Source organism: Pongo abelii, chromosome 6 (assembly GCF_028885655.2).
Source record: "Pongo abelii isolate AG06213 chromosome 6, NHGRI_mPonAbe1-v2.0_pri, whole genome shotgun sequence".
In the NCBI taxonomy this organism is placed as follows: domain Eukaryota; kingdom Metazoa; phylum Chordata; class Mammalia; order Primates; family Hominidae; genus Pongo; species Pongo abelii.
The window spans coordinates 2,624,134-2,640,625 of NC_071991.2; the positions used below are offsets into that span (position 1 = coordinate 2,624,134).

At 61.6% G+C, this 16,492-nt stretch overlaps 1 protein-coding gene across 2 annotated transcripts in view; it reads right to left on the minus strand.

The window, feature by feature from the left end:
- Nucleotides 1-10,308, minus strand: part of TTYH3 (tweety family member 3) — a 33,636-nt gene extending 23,328 nt beyond the window's left edge. Inside the window, exon 1 of one of the 2 annotated variants that reach the window (XM_024241271.3) lies at nt 9,977-10,306. In XM_024241271.3, coding sequence (XP_024097039.1) covers nt 9,977-10,099 — 123 coding nt within the window. In that variant the 5' untranslated portion in view covers nt 10,100-10,306. Of the gene's footprint in view, nt 1-9,976 lie in introns of both variants that reach the window. The other variant, XM_054545694.2, reaches the window with a different exon arrangement.
- Between the last annotated feature and the right edge of the window lie 6,184 nt (nt 10,309-16,492).

Sequence of the window (16,492 nt, forward strand, 5' to 3'; positions counted from 1 at the left end):
CCTCCTGCCTCAGCCTCTCAAGTAGCTCGGACCACAGGCACATATCACCACGACTGGCTAATTTTCTTTTTCTTTTTCTTTCTTTCTTTCTTTCTTTTTTTTTTTTTTTTTTTTTGAGACAGAGTCTCTATCACCGAGGCTGGAGTGCAGTGGCATGATCTCGGCTCACTGCAACCTCCACCTCTTGGGTTCAAGCAATTCTCCTACCTTATCCTCCTGAGTAGCTGGGACTACAGGCATGCACCAACACACCTGGCTAATTTTTGTATTTTTAGTAGAAACAGGGAGTTCACCACGTTGGCCAGCCTGGTCTTGAACTCCTGACCTCAGGTGATCTGCCATCTCGGTCCCCCAAAGTGCTGGGATTACAGGCGTGAGTCACTGTGCTTGGCCTCTGCCCTAATTTTTTAAAAAATTTTTTGTAAAGACAGGGTATGGCTATGTTGCCCAGGCTGGTCTTGAACTTCTGGGCTCAAGCAATCCACCTGCCTCAGCCTCCCAAAGTGCTGGATTACAGGTGTGAGCACCACGATTGGCTGAGGCAGCTTTCTCTTGTTCTTGCCTGGATGGGGCCAGCTGCAAACGGAGCCTCACTCCTCAGCCCCTGGGGGCCAGAGGCCAGGCTTTGGGGCCCCCACCAGGACAGCCTCACTTGGCTTCCCCCAACTGAGGAAGGAGATGGCACCTCCCTCAAAGGGAGCCCACTTGGGCTGCCCGGGTCCCAGCCCACCACTGCGAGCACACAGAGCCTGTCCTTGTCTGCTGTGCAGAGCCCGGGTGTCAGGGTGCTCAGGAAACCGGGCAGCTGCTTTATCCCACGTCGGAGCCCCGGCACCCAACGCGCCAGGTCTGAGCCCAGCTGTCTGCGGGGAGCGTGCCGTGGCCAGCCTGACCTCTGCACCCACTTCCCGAAGCCAGATTCCCAGCAGACGGTCTCCTGCGGGGCACCAGGCCAGCGGCATTCCTACGGTGGCCCAGCCACCTCTCTCCACCAGGCTGGCGGCCCCTCCGCCCCTCCCTGGCCCATTCAGAGAAAGAATGGGAACTGTCTGATCAGCAGCTGGGCTCTGACCAAATGGAATTTTCCGTCTGTGGTGGAAGTGATGTAAGGGCTCGGTCAGGCGAGGCGAAAACTGCACGCTGGGTTCCGCGGAGCACATGGGGAGGACTCAACTGCCACTCACACGCCAAGGGGGCTGGGGGCGACCCCCTCCTGCAGCCTCAGTCCCCCTGCCCCCACCCTAGGGCTCCTGGTCTCCTCCCTGGGCCACCCCCTCCTTCTCCAAGCCCCTGCAGCCCCACAGCCACGGACGGCATCCACGGGGGATGCCCCCTCCCACCGTGAGCCCAGACTCCCCCCACTGCCCTGCAGCCCCCAAAACCCCACCAACTCTGGAAACACCCAGCCAGCCAGAGAGCCGGGGCCTGAAGCCTCACTCTGTCCTAGATCAGGTTGCTACCGATAGGATCCCAATATACCCCGGGCCAGAGCAAGACCTCCCTGGACTGGCAGGGATGCCTGGGGCAGTGGCTGGCGAGCAGCAGGCAGAGCTGTGGTGTGGCTCGGGGCAGGGCTCTGTGGCCTCTACACCCAGGCATATGCTGTCCCTGGGCCTGGAGCCTTCCCCTTCAGGGAACCCCCACTGTCCCCAGACACAGGCCATCTCCTCCAGGATGTCCCCAGGATACTAGAGACCCAGGCCCAAACCCGGTGCTGCAGCCTTTGCTCTGTGTGAACCTCGGCTCCGCACTTGTAAGGCGAGACCCCCAACCTGACCTGGCTGCCTGCACAGGTGGGTGGCCCCAACCCAGCCCTGCTTGGAGAAGGGAGGGTCCAGCGAGCCACAAGGTCTTAGGACGGCCACGGGGCAGGAGACTTGGGGAGATGATGTGCACGAGCAGCTGCGAGGCCTGTGCCCCACGCCTGCCGCGGCCTCCTGGCCATGCCCACTCTGCCTCCAGGCCCTGTCTGGACGTGACTCCCATCAGCCACACAGACACAGGCACCCCCCAACGCAATGCCAGGCTCAGCGCCAGCACAGGCCACACCACACCAGGCTGCCGAGGCGGGAGGGCCATGCATGATGGCAGGGCAGGGCACACTGCCTGCCATCTGCACAGGTGGCTGCTGCTGGGCATCCTGGTGGCTCCCGGAGCACCTGGTGGCAGGACCTGGGCCTGGCAGCATGTGAGGAAGCATGCCACTCAAGGGAGGGTGCACAGTAAGTCAGGGCCGGCCTGTGGAACACGCGTCCCCCCCCCCACACACAGGCGGCTGCTCTACATGCACACCCCTGGGAGCAGCTGCCCACCCCGCTACCCAGCGCCACAGACCCACACGCCGCTCTGTCCCACCAACCTGTGGGCTACTGTGGTGCGTGGCTGGGCTGAGGAGGCCCTGGCCCACTGGGAGGTGCTCACAGGGACTCTGATGAGAAGTTTGGCCCGATGCAGCCTCCAACCCCAGCCACAGGCAGTGGCCACAATCCTGCCACCCTGCCATTCCAGCCACAGCTGCTTGCTCCTTGGCTGGACACTGCTGCGGGTCCGCCCTGAGCAGGGAGGGAAGCAAAGACATAGGGCCCGCATCCTGGAGCCACGCTGCTAGGCACAGGGAGTTCCAGAGTCCACAGTCACACAGCGGGGGCGGGTGAGCCCGGCAGGCCAGGCAGCGTGACCACAGCTGAGGATGATGGCTGCCCGTGGCAATGGGAGGGACCAGCGAGCCCCGGGGTACAGCCGCGGGGCACGGTGAGCAGGGGTGACAGGAGAAGCAGCCCCCGGTGGCCAGAGAAGGGGTGGGCAGAAGGTGGGTTCCAGCCCTGCTCAGCCCTGCCCCGCCCCTCGTGCCAGCTCCGTGTGGAAGTGACACAGCTTGGAGGAGGGAAAGGGACAAGCTCCACAGAGGCCAAGCACGAAGTCCACTGAGGGGCCAGAACCCCGCCAGAGGCGCCGGCATGTGACAGACAGACAATATGGTAACAGCCACACAGCCTGACTGCAGTGGGGACAGAGTCACCCCCGGCTTCCTGGACGGGGACGGAGTCCCCACACTGGTGCCGTGGTCCTGGCTGGGCTCCAGGCTAATTGGGAGCATCGGCTTCCAGGGCGCCTTAGCAGCAGCCTGTGCTGGGTGCTGGGGCCCAGGCTTGGACAGACAGCTCGGCCCCACTAGGTCGGGGGCTCCCCTGTGCCCACAGTGCCAGCCCTGTGAGCTCGGAGGCTGTGGGAGGCAGGAAGAGGAACGAGGCGGTCACTGAAACTCCCGCTGTGGGGAGCATCGTGGGCACCGCAACAGGTGGGGGAGGGCACTCTTGGCCCGGGGACAGTGTCAGCCAAGGCCTGGCACAGGGTCCAGGCGGCAAACGTCTTCTGCACGCCGAAGATCTGCTGGCAGCAGGGACCAGCGAGGCCCCGGCCTGAGCCTGTGCGTGTGGCAGCAGCACGGGGCTCCGGGAGGACGTGGCAGGTGAGAGGTGGGAGTGGGAGGGGAGTGACCCCCACCTGCCTCCACGTATGCCGAACTCCAGCCCTGGAACTCCCAAGGCCTCTCCTCCAGAGGAAGCAACAAGGTTTGGGGGTGTCTGAGAGGCTGGCTGGGGTCCCACACCCCAATGCAGACCGAGGGGTTCTGGCCCGCAGCACTGTGAGAACCCCCCAGGTGTCCTGGGCCAGGGGCAGGAAAGGGGCAGGATCCCTAGGGCCAAGCACTTGTTTGGGGAGGACAGGGTGGGCTCGGCGTGTGCGAGCCACTACCACCGCCCCCGTGTCAGGGGCCCCCCACTGGGAAGTGGGTCCCCCACCTTTGCCTCGTGGGTCCCCTCGCACAAGTCGGGGGTCCAGGGTCACAGCCTTTGGCTAGGCCTCAGCCCCCCACGCGGCCAAGCTGGACACGTGGCCCCAGCCCCCACCCATAGCACACTCGGCCCAGGCTCCCAGCGACACTGGCCCAAAATTAAAAACAGATTTTCCACCAGGCTGGGCTTGGGTTTCACGCATTCCATGACGGTGAGCTCCTGGCCGTGCCTGGAGGACGCGCAGCCAGCAGCGGCCACGTGGGAGCCGGGGTCGGGGCCAACTTTGTGTCCCTGTCCCCAACTCCTGAGGTCCGAGGTCCAGGCCGCCAGGCTGCACATGGCCCCACACCCACTGCCCCACGCCCCCCGGGGCTCCCTCAGGCTGGCCCTCACCCTCCAGGAATGGCCTGGAAGGAGGCCAGAGACGCAGCCCTGGGGCTGAGGCTCAGAGCTGCTCCTGCCCGTCTCCCCACAGGCCGGGCCCCTTCCCTGCACCCTGTAGCCGGGGGACCCCAGTTCTCCCACTGCCCACGCCCGCCCTCCCCCTCGTGCAGGGAACAGACACCAAAGAGCTGCAGCAAGCGTGTCTATTTTGGTCCCCGTGCTCCGACACATCTCTCAGCGTGACACCCGGAAAATCCCCTGCTCTCCCCGCTTGTCTGCAGCCCTCTGCACCAGCCGCCTGGGGACCCACTGTGGCTGGGCCAGGCCCATGTTGGCCGAGGGTGTGGGAGGAAGCCGGGCCACCCACAGAGTCCCAGTGCCTTCGGCCTCTGAGGAGGGTGCCAGCCACAGTGCCCCTAGCCGTTCTGCCCCCTCGGGACTGTGCACGTCAGGCACTTCCCATGTCCTTAACCCCAGGCCCCTGGCTGCAGACTTGGTTCCTCTTCTTTAGCCGAGCAGAACTGACGGTGGGGCAGGTGGGGGAAGTGTAGATGCCCCTGAGCCCCCTAAACCTGCACCCCTGGGCTCACGAACTGCGCTGACGCCGTGTCCACTGGGAGGGACGGAGCTGGGTGGCAGCTGGAGCCCGCGCCATCTTCCGGCCCCCCATGCTGGCCGGCCCCCGTTTCTGCTTATGTCGGGGACACAGTGTCCACCTCCCAGAGCCACTGGGTGGCTCTCCAAGAAAAGTGCTTTAGAAACTAGCAGCACAAGCATCCGGGGAGAGCCGCTGTGGCCTGGGGAACCAAGCTGCAGGGCTCCCCGCTCCCCCAGAGCCTGACCAAGAGCCCCTGGCCGGGGGTCAGAGCAGCTGACACTGCAAATCCCTTAGACGGGGCTGGCCGGCAGAGCCCTGCCCAGGGGCCAGGCGAGTTGGGGGCAGGCGAGTTGGGGGCAGGCGGGGGTCCTGCACACACAGACTGGAGTGGCCCCTGGTGATGCTGGAACCGGTGAGATGGGGGAGCCAGCACCCTGAGCAAGAATTACCACCCCAACATCCACAACTACGAAAAGCCGTGAAGACCTCGGGGACTTCTAGAGGGTCCAGACTGCACTCCAAGGAAAGGGCTTCAGAACCCCAGACTCTCCTGGGGACAGAGGTGGCCAGAGCACCCTCAGAACCACAACAACTGGGAGCTCAAATACAGGAACCCTTGATGCGGGCAGCGGCCGGGCCAAGGGTGGCCTGACACCCACCCCCCAGCAGGTCCAGGGCCCACAGCTTCACACCCCCTGGCCAAAAGGCAAGCTCGCCAATCAGAGTCTCCCCAGGAATGCAGACACCGGCCAAGATGGAAATCCTGAGTGGACCGGGACCAGCCATCAGGGGCTTCCTGCCCGCCTCCACCCCCTAATGCAGAGTCCCATTCGCTGCACTCCCCCCAGCCTAGTTCATCAGCTCCTGTCCACTCAGGGATTGCTCCTGAAGCTTCCGCCCAGCTCCCTGGGGGCCTCCGTGTCTGGCCCGCTTCTGTCACCTGTAGCTACAGAATCCTGCCTGGCATGGTGGGATGCTGGACAAGCATCTGGAACACAGTCCAAAGTATGGGACATGTCAAAAGCAATAGGATTCCAGTTCTCAGGGACACCCACCCTACAGCTCTATGCGCTTGGACTGAACCCAGCTGGAGGGACGCTTCTGTCTCACGCTCTTCCCTTTTCCCCAAATATTCCATGAACGTGTACTGCTTTCGTAAACGACAAGACAGGCGACAGGCGACCAACACTGCCGTTTTAACCAGAGCTCATTTCCTTCTGATGAGTGGGGAGGATGATAACACGCCAGCCCTGCCCCGGGGAACTGCCCCCCAGGCTGCAACTGGGCACGAGGCTGACTTCGCCTCATGGCGGCACAGACAGAGGTGCTGTGCTCTTAGGAGCCGGGCTCCCAACTCTGCTAGGAGAACACTGGCCCTACTCCCAGAGCTCAGATCCCCTCTGAGTGGCCATCCAGCCTGGGCTGGCACAGCGCCTGGCACAGAGGGCTCACCAGTTCCTGAGGCAGCACATTCCCCATGTGCAGTTAGACCAGAGTGACCCTCCGGCACATGGGGCTGAGGCCTCTCCCCGAGGCTCAAGCTTCTCTCTGCCTCAGGGCCTTTGCACCTGCCGTTCCCCCAGCCCGGAAGCTCTTCCCCAAGGTCTCTGTATGGTGACCTCAGTCTTATCATTAAGGTCTCGACAGAAACATCTGGGCATTCCAGGCTCTAGTGGAAAACAGGCCCCCCATACTAGGCAAACTGAGGCAGGGCCTACTATCTGCCCTGGAAGGCAGGTGTCCCAGTGAAACCATCACCTGCCAGGGCCGGCACAGCCCATGGAGGAGTCAGAAAGGAGCAGGCAAATCCTAACCCTCTGATTGTCGGCAGCCAGGCTTGCAACCTCCGTGGCAGGCCAGTTAACACCACCTCCTGCAGGAAGCCTTCCCTGACCACTGGGCTCCCACCGCCTGGGTTCGGAACCCACCACAGTCCACAGCTGTTCTCCTGCATCTGGCCTGCCCTGAGCTGGAGGAGACAGTGAGCCCGAGAGAGAGGCTGAGGTCAGCGGGCATGAACTTGATCCCTGCCTAAGGACACGGGGTCACAAAGGGCTGGTGGGAGCTGAGCAGGCAGGCCTCCCCCGAATAAAGCCCAGGACAGCGGCTGGACCACCCAAGGTCACGCAGGAAGAAGCAACAGAGCGAGGGTGCAGGCCTGCGACGCTCTAGCTGAAGAGAAGGCTCTGCTGCCCTCAAGGGCCCCTGCCCTGCCCGGGGCCAGGACAGCCAGACCCACTTGACATTCAGGACTCACTATGCAGCACTGACTGGCCCCGGGCCACGTCAGAGGCCTCAGGCCCAGCCCTGCCAGCTCAGCTGCGGGGCCACCGGGGAGTCTCAGGCCTCCTGTGGGCCTTCAAATCCCCCCTGTGAACAACAGCCCCCCATTCACTCAGATGCCCAGGCAGCTCGGGTGCCCCTCTCGACAGTCACTGGCTGGGGAGCTGCACAGAGCTGACCCCAGATGCCCCTCCACCCCCTGCCCTCCCACAGATCCCTCAGCCCCCATCAGCTCCTAATCCCATGGTCACACCCCGAGTGGCAAGGCAGCCGTGGGGGAATCCGGGGAGCCTGCGACTCCAGGCTGACCGGGGCTCCTCGGGGGGCCGGACAAGGGACCTACAGCAGGGCTGTGGCCCCACCACTTACTCACTATGTGATTCGGAGCCTCGGTTTGGTAATCTGCACAATGGACAATTCTCCCCACCTCCCAGGGCTGTGGGAAAAGTGACTAGTGACAGGCAGTCCCACGCGGGGCCTTGAAACAGGACCTGGCCCTGGTCCCTCCGAGGGTTTCACCAGGGTTCCCAACAGCAGACCACAGGGGCCAGAAATAGCAAAGGACAAAGGCCAGTCCCCCGTGCCACGCCCCCAACTCCCAACACCAGGCCCCACCTCCCCTCCATCCCCCCGCCCCCATAACCATGGGGCAGATGCCCACTCCCCAGCAGGGCACAGCCCAGGTTGGGGCAACACAGAGACAGCTAAGAGGGAGCCCTCAGTCAGGATGGGTGAGGGGTCCACCCCCCGCTACAGCCAGCAAGTCCTCACCAGGGGAGGCAGGAAGGGGCGCCGGCCACAGCCCAGGCCCACCCACTGCCCATTCTCCCAGGAAGGGGGCTCCCGACCCTTGCCTCCCAGGGGTGACCCTACACAGGAGGCACGGCCAGCCCAGATTCAGGATGAGGCAATGAAGGCTCAGGGACACCAAGCAGTTGCCCAAAAGCACCAGTATTGGAAGGGCAGGGGCAGGACGCACGCCAGGACCAGCTCACGCCACAGCCCCTCGCCAAGAGCCGGGAGTGGAGGCGGCGGGGGATGGAGGCAGGCCGGTTTCCACATCGTGAATTATTCAGTGGCTAATTCTGCTCCGTGGAGATGAGGCAGGAGAGAGAGTGAGTCAGAGCCCTCCCACAGCAGAGCAGAGCGCAGCGCAGGGGAGGAAAGGCGGCAGAAGCCAGGGCCTCCCAGGGCCACGGCACCCTGCTGGAGGCCAGGCAGGTCAGGCTGAGCGGAGGGGCCTGGCTACTGCCCGGAGGCTCTTGTGGGCTGCAGACATCATCGCCCCTCACTCCCTCTCACTGCCTGTCTCGAATGTGGGAATGCAGGCACCCTGGAGGGCTGGAAGGAAGTCCAACTGTGGCTGGCAGCTCGGGCAGGTGGCAGCCCAAGGGGCAGCAGGAAACAGCCGCCCCCCACGCCCCAGGGCTGCCCCGGAGCTTCAGAACTGACAAATGGGCCAAACCCTCAGGGCAGAGAACTTTCCAAAGTGAAGCACACCCTCCCTGCAGCTTCAACAGAGTCCTCCAGGGACAAGTGACAAAGCCATCAGCATGGAAGAAGTTCCAGAAGTTCCTGAATGTGCATTGCCCCCACACTGAACGGTCCCCCAGGGCTGGGCTTCTAGAACGCAGGCGTGAGATTTTATACCAATCCTTCCGCCTCCCTCCTCCCTGCTGTGTCTGGGCGTGCCTGGGCCGATCCCTCGCCCCCTTCCTCATCTGTTAGGAAACGTCATCGGCTCAGCTGGGGGGCCTGGGTGCAAGTGAGTGCGAGGCTGGGAGCAGTGGGCTCCCAGGTGCCCTGCTCCTCCACTTCCGCCTCCCTCCTCTGGATGCGGGAGGCCACAGACAACGCAGTTCTGAAGAGTCCAGGTGCTAGGCTGCCTGCGGAATACCGGATTCCCAAGCCATTTTGATAAGCAAAGCCATCCCCACCCCACCATGGGGCTCTGCCGTGATCCGTCCAGAGAGAAACTCCGGGTGACCAGGGACCCTGGTCACGGGGCTTCTGGAATCCGGATCTCTAGGCAGGAAGGAAGTGCCCACAGCTTGGTCCCCTGCCCCGCACTCAAATGACAGTAGCTTGGCGATGGGGGTGGTGCTGGGGCCTGGCATGATGCCAGGCTAAGGGCTCCCCTGGGAGAGTGCTGCAAAGGGCCCCCAGCCGCCCCCCAGGTCTGCCTGGGCTCAGCCGCTTCCAGCCTCCCTGCCTGAGGCCCACGGTGCTTCCTGGCCGCCAGGCCTCCCTCCCCCGGGGGCTACAGGCAGCCTGGTCTCCCACGGCCACACACGGCACCCTGTGTACATCCCACAGCCTGACCGCCAAGCAGGGGGTCATTACCGGCCACAGAGGGCTGGCGGCGGCCCAGGCCATTCACCCACTGGAAGCCTGGCAGTGGGATTCCCCAGGCGGGGGTGAGTGGGCGAGGAGTCTCTGCCTGCCTGCACCCAATGTGCTCAGGCACCCGCTCTGATCTCAGCCTGGGGGTCATCTGGGGAGGGGTCTCTGCTGGGACACAGCACCAGGCCGCCAACAGTGATGGTGGAGAGGCCCTCCACTGGCCAAGGGGGCTCACGGAGTGGGGAGAGGCAGCACCATGAAACCCCAGGGGCCTCAGTGACACCAGAAGGGAAGGCCAGAATCGGGAGGGGGGCCGTGGACCCTCAATGGGGGTCGGAGGGTATTTAGACCTTTAAGGAGGAGGCCATGACCCTGGAGGAAGGGGTCCTAGGACTCAGAAGGGAACCTCGAGAAGGAAGGAGGCCGGTACCTGCGAGGAGGAGGTGGCCGTGACCCTGGATGGGGGAATGAGGGGTCCTTAGGCCCTCGGGGATGGGGGCCGTGACCCTGGGAGAGGAGGGGGCCGTGACCTGGGGGCCCTGACCCCGCGACCCCGAGGGGCCCGTGTCACCTGCTGGTAGTCGGCGTCCTCGGGCCGGAACTGGCTGCTAGTGGCCTCCCAGCTCAGGTCGAAGTGGGGCAGCCGGTGCAGGAGGCTCACCCACCAGGGCGCCGCGTAGCTGACCCCGGCCATGGCAGGGCCCGGCCGCCTCCCGATGCGCGCGGCCTGCGCGGGGCTCCCTTGCTGGCCCGGGGCGCGGGCTTCAGGGACCCGTCGACCCCCGCCTGGCCGCCCGCATCATCCGCGCGCTCCTGGGCCCGGCCCGGCCCGGCTCGGCCCGGCTCGGCCCGGCTCGGCTGCGCTCGGCTCCGCTCGGCCGCCCGCGCCCGCCGCCTCTTTGTTCGCCGCCGCCGCCGCCACCGCCCCCTCCGCGCCCCGCCCGTCCGCCCGCCGGCCCCGCCCCCGATCCTCCATTGGCCCGCCGCCCGCCAGCCCAGCCCCCGTGCGCCACGCCCTCTTCCCCGCCTCTTACCCACCATTGGCCTATCCCCCGCCGATCCCGCCCCACATTTTCCCCGCCCACTCGCTCCTGCGCCTCTATTGGTCCTTTTACCTGATGGTTTTGCCCCTCCATTCGCATCCCCGCCCATTACCCAATGGCCCCGCCCCTCCACGTGTCCCCGCCCTTCGGCCCCGCCTCTGTACCGTCATTAATCCGCCGGCAGAAGCTCCGCCTACTTCCTCGCCTTCTTGGAGGGATGCCTGGCCCCTAAGGCGCTGGAAGACCGACCCTCAGCGCTGTAAGACCCGGGCCAGCCAGTCTTTCCACGTGGCCGTGGGGGCTGGAACCCTGGCTGCATATGCAGCTGCGCTTCATTCCATGAATTCGCTCTTCGTTTGGATCTTTGCACGTTTCTTATTTGACTCGAGGGTCCGGCCTGGTGGGCTGGGCTGGTCTTGGCCTCCCCATTGCACACACAACAGCCCACAGCCCGCAGCGCCCAGCAAGGCACAGAGTGGCCTATCTGTACAATGGACATGATCTGGATTCAGGGCCTGGCTGGGGCACCTAGAGCTGTGTGATCTGGGGCAAGTTACTTAACCACTCTGTGCATCGGTGTCCTTGTCTGTAAAAGGGGATGATAAAGCTACGAGTGTTGGCCGGGCGTGGTGGTGGTTCATGCCTGTAATCCCAGCACTTTGGGAGGCCGAGGCAGGCGGATCACCTGAGGTCAGGAGTTCGAGACCAGCCTGGCCAAAATGGTGAAACCCCGTCTCTACTAAAAATACAAAAATTGGCCGGGCGTGGTGGCGGGCGCCTGTAATCCCAGTTACTCGGGAAGCTGAGGCAGGAGAATTGCTTGAACCTGCGAGATGGAGGTTGCGGTGAGTGGAGATAGCGCCACTGCACTCCAGCCTGGGCAACAGAGTGAGACTCCGTCTCAAAAATAAAAAAAAAAAAATTTTTTTAAAGGTACGAGTATTAAGTGGATCCGCAGGTAGATTCAGTCCCCATCCGGCCTTCCCTCTGGGGAAGGTTGAGTCTTGTCAAGACCTAAGACGAAGACGGTGCCCTGTTCTGGTGTCCTGGGGCCTAAAAATTCAGGCACCTGCCAGGGAGGGCCCATCATTGTCTTTGGACCCACACAGCCTAATTTCCTAACAGGGCCTCCTCATGCCTGTGCCTCCTCCTTTGCTAAAGGGGAGATGGGAGCTGCCAAAGCCAGGAGGAGGGACATAGTACGTGCTTGGGCCCAGGTGCACGCCTCCCTCCCTACTCTAGGGCAGTGGGTGCATCCTGGCTTTGCTTCACCACCTGGGGCCTTATTCCTGGACCTCCTGTGTACTGAGAAACAGGTTTCCACACCCGGGCTCCACCATCTGCTGTGCCCGACTTGGCCAGCTCTGTGGGCAGGCAGGCCTTTCCTGGCAGGAAGGGCTCTTTGCAGGCAGGGACGGTTCTGGGCAGTGTCTTCCCAGGAGGCCTGGACTTCGGCTCATTGACTGCCCTGACTTACCTGTTTTCCTCTGATAGGGCACCAGGCAAGAGGGCCTAGCTGAGCTGTGGTTTCCACTCGCTGGATAACTTGGAGACACTACCCAGCCGGGAAATAACAGCCGGGCAGAGCGGGGAGGTCGCGTTGTCCATCCCTAAAGGCCGAAGAGCCATAAATTGGGGGAGGCGGGGGCGGATACTGGCTCAGGTTCCTCTCTCTCCAATGCCAAGGATGCTGGGAGCTCCAGGCAGAATGAAGCTCCCCCTAACCCCCTAAGACCAAGGCTGCCTCCTTGGAGTGGGTTGGTACCTGGCCAGGTGAGTCCTCTTCTTTGGCACCAGCTGACTGCTCACTGTGAACAGGTGGCGTAGGCAGGATGCCCACTCCTAGCCTGACACTGCTCCAGCATCCAACCTGTGACCTCATCTCCACAGCCAGGGGATCGCCTGCACAGCCCGTGCCCCGGGCTGACTCTGACCTCAGAGTTCTGTGTCGCATAACTCCAGGGATGAACAGGGCGGTCCCTGGCCAGCTGCAGAAATTGTCCTCATGGCCTGGGATCGTTTCTGGTTCCTGCTATTGGCAGCAGCTCCCATGGCCACAAACAGACCTCCTGCTTACCCCCCGACTCCAGTGCCCTCCACACCAGCCTGGCAGCCCTGCCAGGGTACCCACATGCAGGCAAGGGGTACATGAGTTCCTTCCCCTGTTTCCAGAAGCCTTGCAAAATTGTACCTTTTCTTTTGATAAAGCCAGAAAGCCTGATGCAGACATTATGTGAAATGATAACTCAGGGCTGGGCACGGTGGCTCACGCCTGTAATCCCGACACTTTGGGAGACCAAGGCAGGGGGGATCGTCTGAGGTCAGGAGTTCGAGACCAGCCTGGGCAAATGGTAAAACCCCATCTCTACAAAAAAATACAAAAATTAGCCAGGCGTGGTGGCACATGCCTGTAATCCCAGCTACTCGGGAGGCTGAGGCAGGAGAATCACTTGAACCTGGGGGGTGGAGGTTGCAGTGAGCCCAGATTGCACCACTGCACTCCAGCCTGGGCGACAGAGCAAGACTCCATCTCAGAAAAAAAAAGAAAGAAATGATAACTCAGGTGTAGTGGATTGAATTATGTTCCCCAAAAAGATATGTTCAAGTCCTAACTCCTGGCACCTGTGAATGTCACCTTCTTTGAAGAAAGGGGCCAAGAGCAGCGGCTCATACCTGAAATCCGAGCACTTTGGGAGGCTGAGGAAGGAGGACCGCCTGAGGCCATGAGTTTGAGACCAGCCTGGACAACATAGTGAGACCCTTCTCTACAAAAAAATTTAATTAGCTGGGTGTGGTGGCTTGTGCCACCGCAGTAGTTCCAGCTACTTGGGAGGCTGAGGTGGGAGGATCACTTGAGCGTAGGAGATCTAGGCTGCAGTGAGCTATGATCGTGCCACTGCACTCCAGCCTGGGTGACAGGCTCACGCATGTAATCCCAACACTTTAGGAGGCTGAGGCGGGCGGATCACCTGAGGTTGGGAGTTCCAGACCAGTCTGACCAACATGGAGAAACCCTGTCTCTACTAAGAATACAAAATTAGCTGGGCGTGGGGCCATGCACCTGTAATCCTAGCTATTCAGGAGGCTGAGGCAGGAGAACAGCTTGAACCCGGGGGACGGAGGTTGCAGTGAGCCAAGATCACGCCATTGCACCCCAGCCTGGGCAACAAGAGTGAAACTCCGTTTCAAAAAAATAAATAAATAAATAAATAAATGAGAGTCTTTGCAAATGTAATCCAGTGAAGATGAGGTCATACTGGATTAAAGTGTTCTCTAATGCAAAGATGGTGTCCTTATAAGAAAAGATAAACTTGCACACAGACTCAGAGATACAGAGACACAGAGGGAAGCACCCATGTGAACACAGAGGCAGAGTCTCAGGGATGCCGCTACAGCCCTGAATGCCGAGGGGCCACCAGAAGCTGGGACAGAAGCCTGCGGTGCTCCCTCCCTCAGAGCGCCCCGCCTCGATCTCGGACTTCTGGCCTCCAGAACTGTGAGACATTGCATGTCTGTGTTTGAAGCCACCCAGTTTGTGGAGCTTTGTCACGGCAAATCCAGAAATGAATACACCGGCTTTCTCAGAGCTTCCTGGTGGCCAGCGCCCTGTGTCTCTGATTGGTATGGGATGAAAAGGTGCTGATGACTGAGTAATACTTGCAGTGCATTTGGGCCGTGAAATCTATTCCTAAGGGGCCTGTGGAGGAAGAATTTGGTAAAAGGGATCCAGGGTGGAGAGAATAAGGGGCCCACAGTGAAGGTTCTGGAAGAAGACAGCCAGAGTCCCTACCTCACCCCCGTGCAATGCTGCTTGGGATCCGGGTGTTGAAGAGAAACTCCGTGGGTCCCTCCCTCCAGCTTCCAGGAAGGGTAAAGGAGAGAAGGCCAGAGAGAGGATCTAGTGTGCGCTGGGGCATGGAGGACGCTCCGCCCACCAGCCCACCTGCTTTGACCCGACAGTCACTGCCCAGAGCTGTGTGGTTCTTCCCGTCTGTCCTGCAACCACTGTGGCTGGAGGCTGGACTTTAGTCCCACTCTACAGACGGAGCAACTGAGGCCCGGGCCCCGCCATTGCATGGGAGGGCTTGAGAATCACAAGCTGGTCAGGGAACCAGGCTTCAGCCTAGTTCCAGGGGCCCTTCCTCCCTCCCCACTTCTTCCCTCCCTCCCTCCTTCTGTCCTCCCTCCCTTCTCTCCTTCCCTCCTCCCTTCCCTCCCTTTCTCCCTCCCCCACCTCTCTCTTTCCCTCCTTCTCTCCTTTCTCCCTCCCTCCCACCTTCCCTCCCTCCCTCGTTTCCTCCCTCCCTCCTTCCCCCTCCCTCCCTCGTTTCCTCCCTCCCTCTCTCCTTCCTCCCTTTCTCCCTCCCTCCCTCCTTCCCTCCCTTCCACCTTCCTTCCCTCCCTCCTTTCCTCCCTCCCTCCCTCCCTCGTTCCTGCTTTCCCTTTTTTCCCTCCCTCCCTCCTTTCCTCCCTCCCTCCTTCTCTCTTTCCCTTTTTTCCCTCCCTCCCTTCCTCTCTTTCCCTCCTTCCCTCCTTTCTCCCTCCCTCCCTCCTTCTCTTCCTCACTCCCCCTTTCCTCCATCCCTCTCTCCATCTTTCCCTCCTTCCTTCCTTTCTCCCTCCCTCCCCCTTTCCCTCCGTCCTCCTATCTCCCTTTCTCCCTCCCTGCCTCCTTCCCTTCCTTCTTTCGAGTGAAATAGGGATTGTGAGCAAAAACCAGGCCTGAGAAAGTCTGTGAGAGACTGCTGAGGCAGTCTGGCACAGAGGGAGGGGAGCAGCCAGGCCAGGAGCTCCCAGGGTCTTTTCCCCCACACCAGGAAGGCGGCGGGGTTGAGGCTCCGGAATGGTTGTCCGAAGGCCTGCAGGCACCGGAGAGAGGCCAGGCCTGAGCTGAGCGTGGCCAGGCCTGGACCGCTCCTCCAGATGCTGGAGCGGAAGCCAGGACAATGGAATTCCCTGTGTTTGGGCCCCATCCAAAGAGGTTCACATTTTCTGTGGAGACGGACCTCACTGGCCGGGAAGAGAGGGCTGCAGGGCTGGGCTTCCTGGCGCCTGCTGAGATGAGGCTGGGTGACGCTGTGGTCGCACAGCTAGCCGATGCCTGGCTGACCACAGACACCTGGCTGATAGATCTCGGCCACAGGGGAGCCACAGAAGCACCATTTTCAATCTGGGTCTGAGGCAACCCGCCTGCAGCTCTGGAGGCTGGGAGAGATGCCAGCCAGCATGGTCCCCAAGAGGACCATGGAGCAAGCCACGCAGACCTGGCCAGAGTGAGGATGTGAGCACCTCTCATTTATCTGGGCTCATCTGGCCAGCAGCCTCGCCTTGTCCAGAAAGCCACTGGGAGCCAGGAGACCAGTGGGGATGGCCTCTGAGCTGCCAAGAATTCTGCCCCAAGTCCCGTCACTCAAGTCGAGGGTCTCATTCAGAGCCTCCCTACTTGCCACATAAGACTATCAAGACTGGGTCTCAGAGTCCCAAGCCCAGTGTAGATTGAAAATAGTGTCCTGAGGCCAGGCGACTCACGCCTGTCATCCCAGCACTTTGGGAGGCCGAAGCGGGATTGGATCACCTGAGGTCGGGAGTTCGAGACCAGCCTGACCAACATGGAGAAACACCACCTCTACTAAAAATACAAAATTAGCTGGGTGTGGTGGTTCATGCCTGTAATCCCAGCTAGTTGGGAAGCTGAGGCAGGAGAATTGCTTGAACCTGGGAGGCGGAGACTGTGGTAAGACAAGATCACGCCATTGCACTCTAGCCTGGGAAACAAGAGCGAAACTCTGTCTAAAAAAAAAAAAAAAGGAAAGAAAGAAAGAAAAAGAAAAGAAAAGAAAATAGTGCCCTGAGGCCAGACATGGCAGCTCACGCCTGTAATCCCATAGCGTTGGGAGGCCGAGGTGGGAGGATCACTTGAGCCAGGAGTTCCAGACCAGCCTGGGCAACACAGGGAGACCCCATCTCTACAAAACATTTACAAAATAGAGGCTGGGTGCGTTGGCTCACGCCTGTAATCCCAGCACTTTGGGGGGCCGAGGCGG